The sequence below is a fragment of the Poecilia reticulata genome, chromosome 14 (genome assembly GCF_904066995.2).
Source record: "Poecilia reticulata chromosome 14, P_reticulata-male-v2, whole genome shotgun sequence".
Classification (NCBI taxonomy): domain Eukaryota; kingdom Metazoa; phylum Chordata; class Actinopteri; order Cyprinodontiformes; family Poeciliidae; genus Poecilia; species Poecilia reticulata.
Genome location: NC_088843.1, coordinates 6767423 through 6788082, shown reverse-complemented (window position 1 = coordinate 6788082; position 20660 = coordinate 6767423). Strand labels below are relative to the sequence as shown.

Genomic DNA, 20660 nt, shown 5'->3' with positions numbered 1-20660 from the left:
ACGAGAAAACCAGCAGTTGATAACGAACACACAGGTTCCATCTTTTTAAGCACAAGCAAGCCTCTATAGGTCAACAAAGCCGTTGACCTTGTACCTTCATAGAAATACAAATATGAAAAAGAAAACCATACTTCACATGAATGTAACAGCATTGGTACAAAATGCAAACAGTAAGAGTGCCACTGATATATAGCATCACTGCGGAAGAAAAAGCAAGCAAGATGTATTACAGACTGTGGCGAGAAGCAGTTTCTTGCAGCATACAGTCAAACAGCAGGCTGCCACCTTCAGCTTTAGTCAGCACTGTGCATGGATTATATATGAAAGTTTGCAGGAGGAGACTCAGCTATTGCAAAGGAAATGGGCTGCAGCATGAGCCCAGTTCTGTTGGTATTAATAAAAAAGTGAGGGGGATGAAAAGAACATATGCACTCTAAAAGCTGAGAGAACTATAAAATGTTTACAAAAGTATTCACAACGCCTGAACAGAAGAGTTCTGACACCTGAGGTTCCAACCCATCTGTGGTGCCTTATGAAGTAAAACGCATTCAGTAAAAATATGATTTCCAGCATGATATTATCTTTCCCTGTCTGCTCTTGGGTTCAGCTCTTCTGTAACCAACAGGCGAGAGCAAAAGTGACTTTTTTGGTCTGCTTGCAAGACTTTACACTAAGACTGAGCATTACCTTGAATACACTGCGGCCACAGTGAAACGTTGGCAGTGTCATGCTATGCTATGTCATTAGCGGGGCCATGGGAGCTGGTCACAGTTGATGGGAAGGTAGATAAAGCCAAACAAAGAGTATTAATAAGTGGAAGAAGACCTGTTGGAGATTGTAAAAGACTTGAGACTGAATAGGGAGATCAGGTTCTATCAGGGTATTACAAATAGAAGATCTATTCACGTTTTGTGGCAAGACTTGAAAACTGATCAGACATTCTCCATTCAGTCTCAGTGACCTTGAGCTATTGTGCAAAGCTGGTAGAGATATTTCCAGAAGACTTGCCATTGCACATAAAAAGTGGTTATACCTACTATTAACTCAGGTGAGATGAAAACAAATCTATTTCTGCACATTTCTAGGTTTTTGTTTGGAAAAACCATCACATTTTCCCTCTGTTCATCTTCCACAATGCACCACTTTTGGTACATTTTATTTTCCCAAATAAAATCTGTAAAACTAAAAAATACCATAAAACAACATTTAGCAGCTCTAAAAAAATATTGCACAGTCACACAGACATTTTCAGTGCCCTTATAAGAAGAAACTGCGTTTGCCTAAATCTTGGAATGGTTCTAGTTAAAGCTTAGCGTCTCCCTCCTCGAAAGTAGATATTAACCAGAGTGAAATGTTCTCAAGGGAGGGAATCTGCAGGCCAACCGAAGGACCACACAAACGCTGGTTTCATCATTAAGACCACACTGTTAATGCCACAGGCAAAGCCAAATCTTCTCTGGGCCCATTAGATTACAGAGGGACACATCTCTGTCACATAAGACTGTCCCTGGAGACAGCAGAAAACAAACCAGCTCCTAACCCCTCCTCACACATATCATAATTAACCCACAGGGGAGGAGGATAGGCGGCAGGAAAATGATGCGGGGAGAGCCTGAAAGCTAGAGAATATGTCGACAAATGAGCAAGAGAGTTATGAGCAACTGTTGTGTGTTTTTAATTACGTAGAGGCTGAGCTGGAGAGAGGGATAATGCATACAAATACCAAAAAGCAAAAGTGACAAAAGAGTAAATCTAACATTGATTGAGCAGAGCTGCGCCACTTAATATTCCATTAACGTTTCAATTTTAAGAGCGAGAGAGAAAAAAAAAAAACTAGGGCAGAGAAAATTGCAATAAAACCCTAAATAAGAAGGTGAGCTCCCTGTGTGTGGGTGAGTGGAATGCCTGATTTTATTGCTACTTTTGTAACACTTGTTTTTTTTATTTTTTAGGAAATTAACCACCGTGTTCATTTTGAGGAATAAGAGCTAGAAACACCATTCCGAACAAAAGAAATGCATCATCCCTAAAATGCTTCTCATCTGGCTAACATGTCACAAATCAATTTCCATGCTGCAGCTGAGAGATTTCACAACACTCCATATCAGCAAGAGACAGTATTTATAGTGTTTATACTGACATTTTCCGTCTCTCACTTTTATTCATTTAATCACATATGCATGATGCACATGGAAATATATCATTATGAAAAGTGTAGTTGAATGTCAGAGAGCATTTTGAACTAGTTTCACTGTAAATGTTGAATCTTTTTTTTTTTACTTATATTAGTCAGAATGAAGTTAGAAAACATCAAAATCTTGATATATGAAAGATAAAATTGAAATCCATATTAGCATAATCAGCATTTGAGCAGAAAACCTTCTGTCATTCAACACATATATGAAAGGATAAAGCTCAAACATAATCCACAGTCAGTCCTGTGAAAAAGCCTTGTGCAGTTTCACACACGTAAAAATCTGAAACTGGCTTAGTAGCAGAAGCTGAAAGATGGGAGTAAATTACAGAGGTGTGAAAAAAGTATTAGTAGTATTTGCAGTCCTCCGTATAGAACTTCTGTTTTACGTTTCAATTGTTAAACTTAAATGTTTTGGGTCTTTAAGCAAATTCAACAACCTCTGTAAATACTAAAATGTTTTCAAATTAGCTGAAGCAAAAAAATATATCAAATTAAAGAAAAATTAACACATCTAAAATTATACCAATGAACAGATGAGAAGCAATCTATGACATTTAACAGTCTGAGGAGGGATACAAAAGATTTTTCTAGGGCTTCAGGACTCTAGTGAACCCCAGTTACCCACAAATTTGAGGAAAACACAGGACAGTGGTGAGCACTGAGCAGCTGGCTGGCAAAAAGTACTTCAAGAGCGCATCAATGACTCATCCCAGGAGGCTACAAAAGAAACTAGAATGACATCTAAAGCAAGAAAGAGAGCGGGCAAGAATGGCATCCATGGGAGAGCTGCGGGGTGGAAACTACTACTGACCAGAAACAACACAAACTCGACTTTTGAAACAAGATGCCAATATGAAAACGAAGCTTTTTACAAGGTGCATTTCCCATCAAATCTGGTGTAAAAACATACTACAGGATATGGAGTGTTTATCAGCAGCACTGACCATCATCCGGGTCTAGGATCTCCACTGTTGCTGAGATGGGAAACTCCATCACTCCCATCACCGGTTCTGACAGCAGAATCTGGAAGGTCTCCGCTTGCTCGTACTTATCGTCAGTCAGAATCTGAACACGCCAGGTTGCTCTCGTCTGTCCTGGATTGAACTGGACCTGCCTTTGAGACTTCCCCTTGAAGTCCTCGTCTTTTCTTGCACTGCCATCTTGTGTGCCAATGCCTGCGAGGAACAAAGAAGACAAAAAGCACAAAAAGAATTAGCCATGCAAAACGAACGTAACCAACATGCAAGAAGTCGAGGGAAAACAAAAGACACAAGCGATGGGGGAGTGACAGACACAAGAAAGAAACAGATGAAAAACAGATTAAAAATTCACACCCTTTAACAGAGAGGTGAGGAAATGAGTGCTGTGTTTTTTTTCTCTCCGCTGATCACTTAGAGCGGAATGTGTGAATGATATTTGTGACTGAAATATTTAATATACGGCCCACTCTTTGTTACAAGAGAGATTAGTTACAATGCAGTGGTTTTTCAGCACTGTGTCACATCATTTTCAACTAAATCTAATCTGAATAAACCCTTTAATGCAACTCTATTTCACTGTGATAAATCTAATGGCACCATTAAAATGGGGCGCTAACCCACTGGTAACACTGGCTTTCAGATTAAAGACAACAGGGAACACTGGTGGCACTTATGAAATGAGTTACGTCTGGAAGTGAGCTGTTCATGTTTCTTTGTTTACAGTCATAAAGCCCTTGGCGAACAAACAGAACCGTTACTACGGCAGGCAGACACTCATGCCTGTGAGTCCAGGACAAAAGGATTTGTTATCTCTTTTCAGACGTTCTGATGCCTGCACAAACAACAAAGGGGGTGACAAACATATGCAGATGGGATTGGATACATATTGAACATGAGCACACTGTGATTATTGTATGCAGAAGATAAGCTGAAAATAAATGTTGCAACAGAACAACAAAACACAGTCACTCTCATTCAAATTAAATTTTTAATTTTAGCGTCGTTGCATTGTGTACCAAAAAAAAACAGAATGAGAACGTTTTTCTGGCATGTATTACGTACCGATCTAGACCAGGACAGATGAAGGGAAATATAAAATATATAAATGTAGAATAAGTGCAATAATGTAAAGTGCAGAATAAACAGCAGCTCAATATTTTAACAGCTTGAGTCAGAAATCTGGTGGTCCTGGTTTTGATGTATCATTTGCATGTTTACAGAAGCTGAAAAGGTTCCTGGAGAGAGTTTGGAGAGTCACAGCAGAAGGAAGTCTGACAACAGAAAACGGGACAAAAAGACCCATGTGCTGGAAAAAATCTAGGTCAAGGTGTAAAACCAAGGGCTCTTGTATGAAAGTCAGTGATTAGTTCATAATATGCAAGTTCTGGAGGATACATGTTCTTGGAGCCTGTGGAAACATATAGGTTGCTAAAATCTCCCGCTTTTTGATCCCAAGCAGTGATATTTGATGTACATCATCACACAATAATAAATCTGAGTAAATGTACAGTTCTGGTCACTGATCATCACACTGATCATCATGATGAACGTCATTGACTGATTATTCATTTCAAATGTTTCTTTTTTTCCCGCTTGGTCTGGTTTGTCATATAACTAGCAGCTTTTTTAAAACCAGAAATGGGTTCAAAAGCTTGAATGTATGCTGGATTTTCTCTAATCCACAGAGACTCAAACATGTGCGCTTTACTCATATTTGAACAAAACTCCCTCTGCAAGACACAGACAAACTACTGTTTATGCTTTCTGTACTCATTAACACACGTCAGTGTTTTAATTTGATCGATGATAATTCTTGTTATCACAAATGGAAATCTTACTTTACAATGAGTGACTTCCTGGAACTGACCAAGCATTCAATAAATGCCCTCGGTGACCATCATGACCTGGAGCACTGTTTTTTCAAAACATGGATCATTTACAGCCTTATCACCTAAATTTAAGACTAGTTAATATTCGTAACTCTATGCCATAACATATAAAAAGCACATCATTATTTTTTACTTTCACCATTCATTCTAATAATCAGTTTATCCACATGAAATAAATAATAATAATAAAAAAAAACACATGGAATAAAATGTGCCTTTAGAGAAAGAAAGTGTTGATCATAAAGTCTGTGGGGTCTCACAGCGCCACACTTATTCTGACCCAGTTTGTGGGTCATAGTGAGGTTCCCTCTGTGGAGGAGGATATATACCCTCCAAACTTTTGACCACATTGGCTGTTAGTCATGGATTTAAAGACTCTGATGTTTGTGTCTCAGAACAGAAGTTTCACGTTACAAATCCCCCCAAATACTTGTCACACTCCAAGCTTACCTTATTTTTGTCCACTGAGACATTTAAATATGTGATATATAAATGCTTTTGGGGTGAGAGTAATCACTTCATCTAAAGAAAACTATGTTGTTGTAATACAGCTCATTTACCCATGGAGGAAAACCGTAGAAAGCCAGTTTAGAGCCCAAAAGTTTCTAACCTCATATCTTTTGTATTTTGTTACATCTGTCTACATAAAATCTGCTGTAATTTAGTTTTACTTCTGTAATTTTTTCTTACATAGAAAAACTATTATTATTCATAGAGTTTTAATCATAGTTTTCTGTCACAGTCCTTGGGTCTTCATTCAACTCATTTTGTGTTAATTGGTCTCCTACCTTCATTTTCCTTCCTCTTTCCACAGCTGTACCACATCTCCTCTAATTAATTCATCTGGTTCTTTGTCATTTTCCACACTTCACCTTTTTATTGAAGCTCCCGGTTTTTGTTTTGTTTCCTTGTCGGATTCTTCTATTACTCTGCTATTCTGTCTGAACTTTGCGACCTGCTCTTCCTGCCATTTCATTTCAAGTTTTACTCATTATTTATTATTAAAGAAACCCTGTTTTGCCACAGTCAGTCTCTGTACCTGGGTCCTCCATAAACTGCAAAATCACACTTTCGAAGCAGAACCAATGCTTATTTTCCATTGTAGTCTAATCTTAATTTGCAATGAGGCACTTTACTACAAAAGCTTCTTCAGTCATGTTATATTTACAAGCAATGACAAAAAATATTGTACTTTTAATAAATAATGATATGCTGGAAGGGCTGCACAGTGGTACAGTTGGTAGAGCTGATGCCTTGCAGCAAGAAGCTTCTTTGTTCGATTCCTGGCCCCGGTCTTTCTGCATGGAGTTTGCATGTTCTCCCTGTGCATGCATGGGTTTTCTCCGGGTACTCCGGTTTCCTCCCACAGTCCAAAAACATGACTGTCAGGTTAATTGGGCTGTCTAAATTGTCACTAGGTGTGAGTGTGTGTGTGTGTGTGCATGGTTGTGTGTCCTGTGTGTGTCTCTGTGTTGCCCTGCAACAGACTGGCGACCTGTCCAAGGTGACCCCGCCTCTCGCCTGGAACGTTAGCTGGAGATAGGCACCAGCAACTCCCGACCCCATAAGGGAAAGGGGGGTAAGAAAATGGATGGATGGATGAACATGCTGCAATTTGTGATGTGCAATTGTGTGCCTAAAGATAGACTGAAAATTTCAGAATTTATAATGACCAAATCTTTAAATTACAGTGTCCTGTTAAAGTTAAAAGGTCTTCAGTTTTGCTTTGTTTTTTTTAACAAATGGAAAAAGTGTGACATGGATTTATATTCAGCACACTGGATCAATACTTAGCAGGAGGACATTTTGATGCAATTAAAGTTGCAATTATTCTTGAGTTTGCCTCTGCCAAATCTGCTCATTTAAAGACAAAGACTTTCACATTTGGTGTAAAACTATCTCAGCATTTCAGAAAAAGAACATCATGCCAACAGTCAAACATTAATCAAGCATGATCAGGTAATGTCATGCTTGATTTTTCGCTCCTCTGAAACATTTAAGTGTGACAAACGGGGAAAAAAACCCCAGAAAAACTAAAATGCTTTTTTTTTTTACAATACTATTAAACAGGGAAAGCAGATTTATTTGAAATTTTCCCAAATTAAAATATAGTTTATTTTAATGAAGATAACAGGAGAGTCATAAACAAATGCATGTAAGCTGCAAAAGGTCCCCTCGTTTTAAAACACAGCTTTCTAAAAAGACTGATGAACTAAAACTGATCAATACCGAGACTGTGAATTTATTTTAAAAAATGTGCTAAGTGAACGGTGCGCAAAAAAAAAAAAACAGTTTTAACTTGTGTGAACTGAACTAGAGCTTACGCTTAGAAAGTGTGAACCGGCACCACATTTTAAGTAGTATTTTGTCTTCAAAGACAAACTGTGGATTTTTAAGGCTCTATGTGAGGATTTGTCAGCAGAATATGGCGACCTGTTACTGGACGCAGAAATCCAGAGGCTCAGAAGGAGAAGAGTTTTGAAGCGTTTTTTGTCGCTTTTGGTTGAAATCAAAGAGTTCATGCAGTCCAAAGGGGAAGATGCCTCACAGCTCAAGGACACAGTCTGGATGCTTGACCTTGCATCTTAAACAGACATCACTGGGAAACTAAAATGTTTGAAGTGCGAGCTGCAGGGTGAGAGCAAGAGTCGCTGATGGTAAGCAAATATTATTTTTTTTTATTTTTAAATGCTACAGCAGAGGTTATGCAGAAAAGGTGGAATAAAATAAGAAACATAGACTGGTCAGACAGAACATTATGATCACCTGCGTTAAAGTGTGTTAGTTCTCCATTAGCTGCCAAAACAGCCTTTACCAAGCAAGGAGTGGACATTAGACCACTGACATTTTGCTTTCTGGCAATGCAATATTAGCACCAGCTTCTTTAAGTCCTGCAAGTGTTTTTTTTTTTTCCGACACATTTTTAACTCGTGAAAAGAGGCTACAGCCGTAGGGGCAATACAGGTTTTCAAAAAGATGTACATGGTATGAAGCAAAGTGTCGGGAGGTGATATGTACTAAAGACACGGACACCCAGAAACAAGGTTTCAAGCAGAACATTGCTCAACATTCTGCTGCTGGCTTGCCTCCTTGCCATACATTATTACATATATTATTCATTAGCTTAGGACCCCTTCGTCTATTATTCAGTAGTTTTGGTATGATGCTCTTGATCCCCATTGTTGGAGTGTTGGACTGGGGTCAGTATAGGGAAACCTCGCCTGCTCTGAGGCTATGCAGCCCCATTTGCAACAAATAGTGATGCATACATCGTTAGCAATGTTAGCTACTGTAGCTCATGTCTTGGATCACACCATATGGAACAGCCTTCTCTCTTCTCATGTGCATCAACGAGCGATAGGTTTCCATGCTTCTTCCTCAGATGCTCGTCATAACACCCTACAAGAGTTTCAAAAAAGCATTTATTTAGCATTTCATCAAAGTTACTGAAATCATCAAGCTTCCTTTTGAGGAGCCTAATGCTCCACTCAAAAAGAGGCCTTGGATATCAGAAGAGATCAGTTATTTACTTCATGTGTCAGTGGTTTAGTGTTATGCCTGACCTGTATATTAACTAGTGCATTATTGTAATATTAAGAGAATAAAAGTGCAGTGGAAGAATCATCTCAATCACTCTGTGCAAACGGATGCAGCTCTGTGAAGAGGAGCGGCCGTGTCTGAATAAGAGCTTCTCAGGAGCGGGTCTTCACTGCCCGGAGATGAGGCGATGAGAGATTGAAGAAGACAGGAGGAGTACGTAAACATGACAAGAGTTAAGTCGAGTGACAGCACAGCAGAAGTCAGGAGGCGAGAAAACGGTGATATTTGTTGGAAAGGTTTGGAAACGCAAATTCGTAAAGAAATAATGTGACACGTGTAGCGTCGCTGTATGTGGACTGATTTAATTGATTGCTGAAAGAAGTGTGAGCTTAAAAACAGCAGCAGGAGAATCCAGACTGATCGACATGTTCTTGTCCAGGGCTATCCTGGCTGAGCTTTTGCTTTGCAGGGGAAACTTTAAACCTTGATCTTATCCTCGTGTTCCTTCTCTGCTGATCCTCACTACCTGTACACCTGCTGGGATGGACTCTGTGAAAAGCTCTGCTTTAATGTTACTTGGAACCACACAAGCTTTCATCAGCAAACCATTGCAATAGCAGCAGGCTTCTCGCAACATTCTTCGCTGCTTTTTATTTTATCCCAGACATATTCCTCGTTGAATCTGGAGCGATCAATCTTTCTCTCCGCACACCTGAATCACAGCAATCATTGTGTGGGTTTTTCATTCTTGCCTTGGCTGCTTTATCTGTTTAGGAGTGTTGATCTTCGATCTTCGTAAATATTTTTCACTACACTTTACCAGCACACAAAAATTCTAATTTTTCAACAGATAGAAAATTTTTTATTTCACTGTTTCTTTTAAGACTTTGCAATAGATGTCCACAAATAAATGTAGGGGACACAGGAAACATGGTGCTCTAGTCAGATGGGAAAACAGATAAGACTTATTTTTTAGCCTACTTGCATCGCAAAGTAACCCCCACTACACATTACCCAGAAAAATTCATGATCATGGTGAGAGACGGTGAAAACATCTTGATAGATGAATTTAGCAAGCATCCGTCATAAAAACAAATATAGACATATAGCTGTAGTTCTAATTGAATCATTTAAACAGTAAGGTGATGTGCAAGACTTGAAAATTGTTGTTCACAGATGATCTCAAAACAATTGACTGAGATCGAGAACATTTTGCAAAGAAAAATGGGCAGATTCAGCGTCTACAACTGCAAATCTGGTGATGACAAAAGGGTTGTAATTGCTGTAAAAGTTGGTGACAGAATGCAGTGACGCGTGCTGTGGTGAGGTATGGAGCATGTGATTCTGATTTTTAATTGATAATTTGGAAAACCGTTCAATTACCTTCCACTTTGCTAAACGTAAAATCTATCACATAAAATTCCCAGTAGATATTTGTGGTCATAACGTGACAGGATGTGTAAAAGTTGAAGGTGTCAGAAAGTTTTCCAGGTCACTGTGTATACTAATTGCTTTTTAATGTGAAAGCCTTTAAATAGTACATAGGGTACAATGCAGTTAGCAGCTAAACCTCATAGGTATTTCTTTATGACAAATCCAATGTGCTGTAAAAATATTTCTGTGAAAATATTCTATCGACATGACATACTCGATGACTGAATATTCAAATTCCTGCCTGTGACTTGGAACTGTGGTTTTGTTTTTGAATCTCTATTCTCTGCTTTCTAAATCAAAGCAACAAAGGCAATGGAAGAAGTGATCCATTATTGTCAAGTACAGTCAGGGGGTATTTGTCAGGTGGGTAATAATTGCTATAGTCAAGTTCGGTCAAGTTCTCTGTACACGCTTTACAGTAGCTTGTGGCAGTGAAGATGAAGTTTCAATAAATAAAGCAACAAGCTTAATATATAAAAAATCAAAAGCAATGTATTTATAATATATAAACACACACACCCACACACACACACACACACACACACACACACACACACACACACACACACACACACACACACACACACACACACACACACACACACACACACACACACATGTTAATGAGAACCTTAAGATTCATTCAATATGCTTCATTATACACCTCTTTCAAAAATCAGTGGCATTTTTAAATATTCCTGTGGGTATAATGTAGTGTTTTAATTAGCATTTCACTGTTATTTCTACTAAATATCAGTAACCTTTTTCTTTCCTTTTATTATTATTTTTTTATCTGAGGTACAGTGTTTCCCACTTTCACAAATGAAAAGACTTTGGGCTATGAAGTAAAATGTAATAATTTTCTAAAGCCAGAACAAGAATTACTTCAGTTTAATTTTCACCCCAGCCATGGACTTATGCCTCTGCTGAATTTCTGGGAGCTACATCAGCCTAGATGAAAGTGGTTTCAATTTGAAGTGTTTCAGCAGTTCGTCTGAAAGCCATGTTACCTAGACGCTGCTTTTAACACACTGTCTTGAAATTGGATGAGTGTGTGTGTGAGTGAGTGTACCATCTATGGGTGTTCAGAGATAACCAGGTGTTTTAACTGTGCAAAGACAGAGGATCAGAACATGGTTTCTCATTTGCACTTAAGGGACAGACTTCAAACCGTCCCAAGTGGTGTGAATTCTCACAAGTATATCTACACAAGTTGATACATATTACTGTACAACCTGACACACAGGTATATTAAAGGGACTCCGGGATTTACAAAGACCAGAATGACGATAAGAGGCGGCAGAGTAAAAGTTGCTTACAAGTGCTACTTGTACATAAGCAAACCAGCTGAAGCATGATGAAGTCAAGGCTAAGGGAGGCGCTCAGAGACAGCATCGTCATCATCCCTTAAACCTCCGAACCTGCACAAACACTCCGACATAAGCACAAAAACATGCTGCGCTGTTCCTTTTAACACCAAATCAACAAACTCTGCCACTCAGAAAGTTTAGTATTAGATTGGCATTGAAGCAGTATATATATATAAAGAGAGACAAAGAGACATACATGCATGTGTGTGCATATATTTGGCAGGCATGTTCTGCAGGGAAACCCCTAGAATATTTCAGATTGATGAAAAAATATACAGTTATTTTTTAGGTATGCTCTTATTATAGGTTGGCTTTCACGTGATACTCCTCTGTTTTATGGGTTCTTCTGCGTGACCTATTTAGACTAGGTGAAATATTTAAAACCAAAAATATATCCTGGGAAAAGGAATTATATTTTTAAGATCAACTGAAACATTCACTGTGAATCTTGGTGGTAAGATTCAGAACACAAGTTTTTGCGTTACACCTTTAACTACAAAAATGCGATGTTTTGTTTGTATTTAATATATTTAATCGACAATCCCTTTTGCTTAGTTTTTAAAGTATATCCTGAATTCTTACCTGTAAATGAAAGAGATATCAGTTGTAAATTGTATATATGTTGCATATATTGATAAACTAAACATAATATTAAAGTTAAACTTATTATGTTATATTTACTTGAAAGTAAATTATAATATCTCCCAGGAAAATGACCTTTTTCCTTTTTCAAGAAAAATGAATAAAATATTGCCAAGGAGTGAGAAAAGCCTAAAATTACCTTGGCCACATTTTAATTACTGAAACTTCCAAATGAAAATTATGTAAATTTAGCGTAATTAAACCTTCATCAGTCAAATCAAATCACACTGTTTGTACTAAACTAATAGGAACTGTCTAATTAAAGTCTTGTGCAATTTCCACCCAAGCAGCTGAATTACCGAAAATGATGCATGAAAATTGTTAATCTCATCGTAAAATTTAATTTGCTGTGAAAATTCACAGGGTGTGTTTAAGAGAAACGGCAAGTTAAATTAGTAGAAAAATGTAACAGCAGCTTACTAACATGTATGCATTTGTTAGGAATGTTTTCTCAAGTTTTCATGTAGAAAAAAAATATACTAATACCCATCATTTCTGAGACTTCTATTTTCCATGTTTACAAGGCCAGCTCCACAATCTCAATGCAATAACAAAGAGGAAAACTCAAGTAAATAAACAAAGCACCAGCCAGAACTACTGGCACCTCTGTTAAAGCCTTACAGAGGTATTATTGCGGCAGAATAATTTTAAACACAATATATTCCCGCATTAACACTTTTTCTTACACAAATTAACCACTTCTACGGTCGGCCCCCTTGCTATCAATACTTTCTGTGTTCTTTGCTCCGCTTGATGGTGTTTGTTCTCTAAGGTTCACTAACAAACCTTTAAAGTCTTCATAGAACAGCTGATATTACATACAGATGGATTTTGACCTCTGAAGGTATTTGGTTGCACTAGATTGGATTAAGGGACTCTATACGACTGAATGCAAATGGATTCCATGCTTTTAGGTTTTAATTTGTTAAAAAAGACAAAAGAATATGTATCTTTGATGTCATACAATAATACTAGTAATTGTAAAATGACAAAATACGAAAATTTTCAATAGTTCTGAATACTTTTTTTCCTGAATTCTACCTATACAGGTACTGTATACTGTATAGGTACTGTATACAGTACCTATACAGGTACTGTATAGGTAGAATAAATAGGATTTTTTTTAAAAAGTATGTTATTTAGTTTTGCAATTTGAACATATGTGACACTGAGAAATTGGAAGATTAAAAGCTTGAAAAACAGACTCAAATTTATTTAGTTCAAATTATAACAATAATGTTGGATTGTCTACTTGAGTAGAATTTGTAATAATTATCTCCTATTACTCCCAAGTCACAAAACCAAGATTTTTAGTTTGATAACAGCACTTGGGGAAAAGTCAGGGGATGTGTTTGTGTTATTCATGCAGGAGCAATAAATATCTCCCCAAGAGGTTACAGCAATTCATCTGACAGTTATTGTGACACTGCTGCCTAGAGCCTAGTCTGATATTATACACCCTGCATCAATCATTGTTTATTGTGGCTAAATCCAGAGACAATAAATCTCAGTTCAGAGAGATGAAGGTTGACATAAAGCAAAGGAGGCATAAAGACAAACAGACTGACCAATGAATGACGTCTCTCCCAGATATCCTCGTCGTTGGAGCACCACCTCCAAGAATTTGTCTTCCTCATCCACCACATAATACTCTTTCTCCATGGAAATCCAGGCCCAGTCCAAGCGGAATTGCTGTCCTTTCAGCTTATTTTCACCTAGAAAACAAATAATAATAAAAAAATAAAACAATTAACATATACCCAACCCAAGTGAAGCTTTAATAATAAGCGAATAGACATAAACCAGGTTGAAGTGAGACTAACAAAAAAAAATGGTTAAAAAGTATATCTTGGTTTACTGAGCAAGTAATATCTGAATTGAAATGTATGATTTATTTAGTTTGATTTTCCATCCATCCATCCATCCATCCATCCATCCATCCATCCATCCATCCATCCATCCATCCATCCATCCATCCATCCATCCATCCATCCATCCATCCATCCATCCATCCATCCATCCATCCATCCATCCATCCATCCATCCATCCATCCATCCATCCATCCATCCATTTTCTTGCACCCTTGTCCCTTAATGGGGTCGGGAGGGTTGCTGGTGCCAATCTCCAGCTAACGTTTCGGGCAAGAGGCGGGGTACACCCTGGACAGGTCGCCAGTCTGTCGCAGGGCAACACAGAGACACGGGACACACAACCATGCACACACACACTTACACCTAGGGGCAATTTGGAGAGGCCAATTAACCTGACAGTCATGTTTTTGGACTGTGGGAGGAAACCGGAGTACCCGGAGAAAACCCATGCATGCACAGGGAGAACATGCAAACTCCCTGCAGAAAGACCGGGGCCGGGAATCGAACCCAGAACCTTCTTGCTGCAAGGCAACAGCTCTACCAACTGCGTCACTGTGCAGCCCAGTTTGATTTTTCATTATAGATTAAAAAAAAATACTAATTAGACTTTTATTTACAAACAACTGTATTTGAAAAACAAGCTCATAGTCAATATAACACAGTTTGACAATTTTTTTCTTCATAAAATTCTTAATCTTTATTATTAAATATTATTAAACATATACAACTGAAATTGTTAAAAAAAACAAATGTAAGATAGCTTTTGTCAAAATATCAACAAAATTACTCTCTTATGCGAACTTAAGTCTTGAAATTTTAGCATTTGTTTACAAACAAATAAAACAATATAAGCAGATACAGCAATTGTGTATTGCTGATATTTCTTCTCTTTTTTACCAAATAAGAGCTTAAGCACATCAGTGTTCAAAACTAATTAATTAACACCACTAATAGATGATTTTGTGTTCATTCATTTCAAAACAAATCCAGCACATAAGGTAACAAAGATTTCTCATATTCCCACAAAGGAGTTGTGGGAATATGTCAGTGTGCTTAGCCACTAACATGTAGCTGTGATCCTATTCCAAAAGGTTAAAAATGACAAACTTTTAAGTTTTTTTATATTCCATTTAAGAAAGTAATACATTTTGTATTTTATTTAAAAGTACCACGCTTCCTTCCCAACAGTATCAACTCAATATCTGGGTTAAAAAAATAACTCAGCAGTTCCTTGTGTTGATCTCCATTCTCTTTGGAAATATTACTGACATGCACATTGCTCCAGCCACTTTTATTTTGACAGTTTCACAGACAGAATCTGCAATAAACATCATGTTCTAACTATCAATGAAATTATGAGAACAGAATATGTGACCCAGGGGGATAACTATAATGAAATGAAGAGAAAGTGCTCTAATTAGTTTGGGTTTGCAGTTTACACATTCATTAAAACAAAACATATGATCCTATACTATTGAGTCCTGTTGAGCAGTGTTTTGTTTTCTTTTTATCATCATCTGAGCGATTCAAGCATGCCAACAAATCAGTGTATCTAAGAAAGCAGTTGCAGAGTAAATGGTGTTTTTCTTCTTCTGCTAGGCTAATAAAGGAACTCAATACCTGCCACTTCAAACGAGTAGGCAGGAAGGGTGGCGCTTTGTGCATCTAATCTAACCACCTACACTCAGGGGTTTGTTACTGAATGGAAATCAAAAGAAAGCACCAATAAAGGGAATATAAGAAGTGGAGGCAGGATGATGTTTTTAATGCTTTTGTATAAAGGCAAACAATGCCTATTCTTGCAGGTACTGAAAGAGGCCATTTTTTAGCAGCCTTACAGTTCATTAAAACATAATTCCTGCTGAAAAATGCAACAATCTAATTTATATCAGTATGTCTTTAAAATAAAATGGAGTAAACAAATAAAACTGTTTTGTTTATCTCAGAAGGACATAAAATGGCAATTTTCTTGCAATTTTGTTATGTTGCAAAGTAAGCATTTAAACTGATTTAGTATCTAAAGTCCCTTCAAGGTTTGTATGAGCTAGTCAGCCTTCTTATAGAAAATAAATATTCAACTGGGAAGCTTGGCATTGTTGTGTGAACCTCACTGAACATCAACCAGAACAGTTAAATGCAAGAGCTACCTAAGAAGCTTAGAGAGAAGAACATACTTGGTATATTTGTCTTAAAGAGAGACTATGAGGCAGCCTAATTTTCATGAGACCACATCTGCCAATTTACCAAAAAGTACAAGGTTGATGGGGCAGCTTTGAGAAAGTCGATGTGACAGAAAATGCCCAACCCCAGAGGTGGTCAGAATAATTATGTAGATGGTAGAAATAAAGCCAAGGAAACTATTCAAACTCAACTCCAACATCAAAAGAAAGTTATTTTGCACCACAAAGAGATCCTAGGACATACCACTAATGATAGAAAAAAACACAGAAAAGGGAAGGCAGCAATTTGTTGAAGCTCTGCTTTGGTTCTTCTTTACTGCATCAGGCATAAGAAACCATGAATCAGTACAGAGCATGATGAATCTGAAATCTATGAAGACTTCCCAGAATAAAACACACAGCTTTAGTGTCTCTCATCCTCTTTTTTGGCAATGCTTCATCGTTTGTCAGATGAGTTTTCTGGCCAATCATGAAACTTATTCACATTTTTCAACCATCCGTTTCCCATCCACTCAAATCTCCATTAACATGTTTGGATCCAGCACTTTGAAAAACCAGCTTCGTCGGCAATGACCTTCATTGGTTTACATATTTAAGCTTCACATTTTCAACTGAATTAGAAAAATAAATTAACTTTTTGATGATGTTTTAATTTACTATGATGAAGAACAGAGATTGCAGTGGTGTGGCAACATATTACAGTAAGGGCAAATATTTTTTGTAAATACTTTTGGTAGTATAATTATATGAAGTATTCAACGAAATCCAGATGTGTCCTTTAGCTACAGTATCAATTTCACATCTATTTGTTTTACAAGCTATTTCTCTAAATGAAAGAATTTATGCCAGCACTGCATCTTCATCGTAAGAGGTCACAAAGTGATGCTGGGCAGAACTGTTGTTCAGTAATCCCAGTGCAAACAGGGTGGTGCTGCTCTGTCACATCCATAATTAAGAGCAAAGATGATTTCATCCATCTCCATAGTCAACACCCGTTCGCTTCAGCTCTTTTTTTTTTTTTTTTGAACAGAATAGAGCTCTAACATGGTTTGCTGACATGGTGCTAAAACACACAGAAAAGGTGAAAAGTTCAGCACTTTCCAGCCTGGCAGACACATCTACAACATGCTGAGGTGAGGAGACTGCTAATATAATCAGAGGTCATGTATCACCCTCTCGAAAGGCCTTCAGGCCAACTTTAAGCTTCGCGTATCGGCTGCACGTTCTGAACTGCACACGTTTACATCGCTCCGATTCCAACCCACTGCAGACTGCAACCTTGGCTTTCATCCATGATACTGAGTGCCCTGCAAACTGACACACAAATATTCAGTTCATGTCTATGTTGAAGTTTGCTTGCGTGTATATGTTCCTTTTTCCGTGACCTCTCAGTGGGGGCGGGAGGCTGTGCACAAACAATAGGAATCTGAAGCAGCAGGCTACAGAACGCCTCATTCCTCCAGCCATTTAGAGGGATGAAAGACCTCTCATGTGTGCTGACAATACACAGAAGATGTCTTTGAAATAGTTCTCAATGCAGGGGGAAAAAAAACACTCTCCACATTCCTTTTAGAGGTTTTACTGAGAAAAATTCAGCACACAGGTTTGTTTTCTTTGCCTTTTCTTCTCAGGCCAATTTGAGATTATTGCTTCTGTATGACAAATTCCAAGGATCACGGCACCCCTGAGAAACCCTGAAAGAAAATATCTGATGTCTGACTGCCACTGTCTCTGCGATGTCTTGGGATGTACTTTACCCAGTTAATTCTGAGAGCTGTAATGTCAGATGAGATTACCCTCGAACTAAAAAGCCTTAATATTAAAAGGCATGAAACCCTCCTGCACAGGAGCGTGAAAAGGTTTCATGCTGTGATGGAGCTAGAGGACTTAAACTCACCTCCTTTTCAAGTGCCTAAAAGATGTTTTTTTTTTTTTTTCTTTTAAAATATGGTTCACTGGCTATATTCTCATTTAATTAAGTTTTGCCGCAGTGGACAGCTATGCAGAATTGAATTCCAAAGCTAAAACATCTTGAGAAAACAACACATTTTACACCAGGAAGAAACTACATGTGGTGAATGATGTCTCTAGTTAGATATGAATATGGGTTCTTTACTGCTCTAGATGCAATTTCAACATGTTTTTTATTTATATTAGAAAAAGAAAATTAAATCTTGCAAATTTCCTTTGCCGTTGGCCTTGATAGACAATCTTTTTAATGAAATAAACATCAGAAAAACTTTCAATTTTGAAGAACAAAGAAACAGCATCAAATAAGCAATATTTTTTAGATAAATTCCAAGGCTACTCTATTTCCAGTTTTCTGTCACATTGAGGGAAATGCTTTTATTCCATATTCACAGTGACATTAATTGACATGTATGTTCCAAATCAGTCATGTCTACTTTGGTTTGCAACATGGAGAAGGGACACGATTATATTTCACCATTTCTGGTAATTGTGAGTAATAATATAGTAGTTATGTCAAGTTGACAGTCAATGTATTGAAACAGAAATATATCATTGTGAAAAACATGCACTTTTCGGAAACACGGTGCCTTGCCATTTTGCAAGGCCCTGTAGGTTGACCAGAGTTGATTGAAGTAAACACAGGTCAAATCTGAAGAAAATCTGTCAGAAGCTACAAAAAGACAGACAGATGTTCATCTTCCAAAGATGAACAAAGAAAATGTAAATACAGCAGAACTACATTTGAACGGTTTAGATTAAAACACATTATGAGAACCCAATTAATGCTCAGACCTAAATAACCTGTGGCAAAATTAGAAAAATTATTTTTTACATTCTTTTTCCAATCCAACTGAGCTTTTTAAAATTTACATTTTAAATGTAAATCAAGATGTCAGACATTTCATTTAGGAAAAAAAAATAAAATCCTGTATTTTTTTTTCCTTTTACTTTAACACTACTTTGTTAATTATGCAAAATGTCAATAAAATGCAGTGAAGTTTATGGTTATGATCATGCTATGAAGTGAGGTGAATTTAAGAAGGTATGAATACTCAGTGTAAAACTTTCGACAACAAAAGAATACACAATTAATATTTTATATTTAATTTGCTCATTTGATGTCAAGAAGAAAAAATGTTCTTATCTTTCAGTCATACAATGTTAGATGCAGATGGCTGCATTCTGACATTTTCCATTCGACCTGAACAAGTTGAATTTTTCTGTCAAAAAGAATAAGATGCCCTTCCAAAGGTAAGAGGTAGAATGAAGTGACCTGTTTGTCCATCTGTCTGTCTGCCTATTTATTGGACAAACATTTAGTGCACTGTGGTAACATTACCTTCAGGGTATCATCTAGTCTTGTTTATCATGGTTCCAATTATGTTAAAGGATAAATATAAAATACATGTATGACTACATGTAAATAATACATATATTAGTTGTGTTCAGTGACAAGTGGGGTTTTGAATTTGGATTAGTTTTATTTTTTCCCAACCGAACATGAAACCAAATTCAAACTTATCTATTTTTTTCTATTCAGTGTGAGCTTCTGAAGTAAAAGGTGGGTTTGTTTCACAGAAGCGCTATCAAAACAAGAAGGGAGTTGTATATTTGTGAAGAATATTGAAGTTCTAAATTTAAATGGACACAAGATGTTAGATGCATTTGTAAGAAAAATGTGAACTAAAATGTGAAAACCAAAACTGGCTTACGATGTTCCCTATGCGCGGCGAAGCCACAGACACAGGCAATTACAACATTTCTGTGGAGTCAGTCCTACTATTTCTCTAACATTATGAGCTCAGTTGCGTATAAATATCACTTCCTGAAAATTGTTGTTTGCTACATTTGCTGTCAGAAAAAATACAAAGTGGGTACAGCATGAGTACCAGAAATAACTGTCAGAGTATTCTTGTTCAATGTTCAGCTCAAATTCTCTTAAAAGGCTTCTTTCAAGTATCTTCAGAAAATATAGCATGTATGTAACACTCATAGAGGGGGAGCCGTCACTTCCAGATAAAAAGGATGTATAAAATCTGTTGTCAGTTGTGTGTGTGTCACATCTCCTCGCTTTTTGCTCGATTGCTTTAAGCTCTTCCTATCAGGGACTGAATGGAGAAGTACAGGCTTCCATATTGACAAGACATTTACATTTCAGACATAATGTCGATATCAAAAGTTTCATAAAAATGTGCTAAAAATTAATGATGATGCATTTACTTTCTTTACTTTTTCTTTATAGTGTGGCTGCATTGGAAAGAGCTCCCTATACAAATTGAAAATATCGTGTAGCACGCTGGTGCTATTCCTGTACAGCACATCTCTGCTGCAGGTGTTGGTGTGGTGCATCTGTTCCAGAAACTAACTGCATCGGGCAAGCAAAGAAAGTTACCACCGACACTCTAATTGTTTTTTTCACTATAAAATCCTTCTGAGAAGCATTGTGAAGTTTTTTGCTACGCACTCTGCTAAGACGTCAATATTTCAATATCAAAAGAGGCACAAAAGATTTTACAAGAGCAACACTAAATCCAGATAGACTCTTGGTCATATCTCATTTTCTGTTTGACTCCAGACTTGTAGAG

The 20660-nt window shown here is 37.3% G+C and overlaps 1 protein-coding gene across 1 annotated transcript in view; it reads right to left on the bottom strand.

The window, feature by feature from the left end:
* Positions 1 to 20660, bottom strand: part of frem2a (FRAS1 related extracellular matrix 2a) — a 71679-nt gene that overhangs the window by 31326 nt on the left and 19693 nt on the right. Inside the window, exons 3-4 of the mRNA XM_008427274.3 lie at positions 13621 to 13767; positions 3142 to 3372 (exon numbers count right to left, since the gene is read on the bottom strand). Of these exons, the coding sequence (XP_008425496.2) occupies positions 3142 to 3372; positions 13621 to 13767 (378 nt within the window). The remainder of the gene's footprint in view (positions 1 to 3141; positions 3373 to 13620; positions 13768 to 20660) is intronic.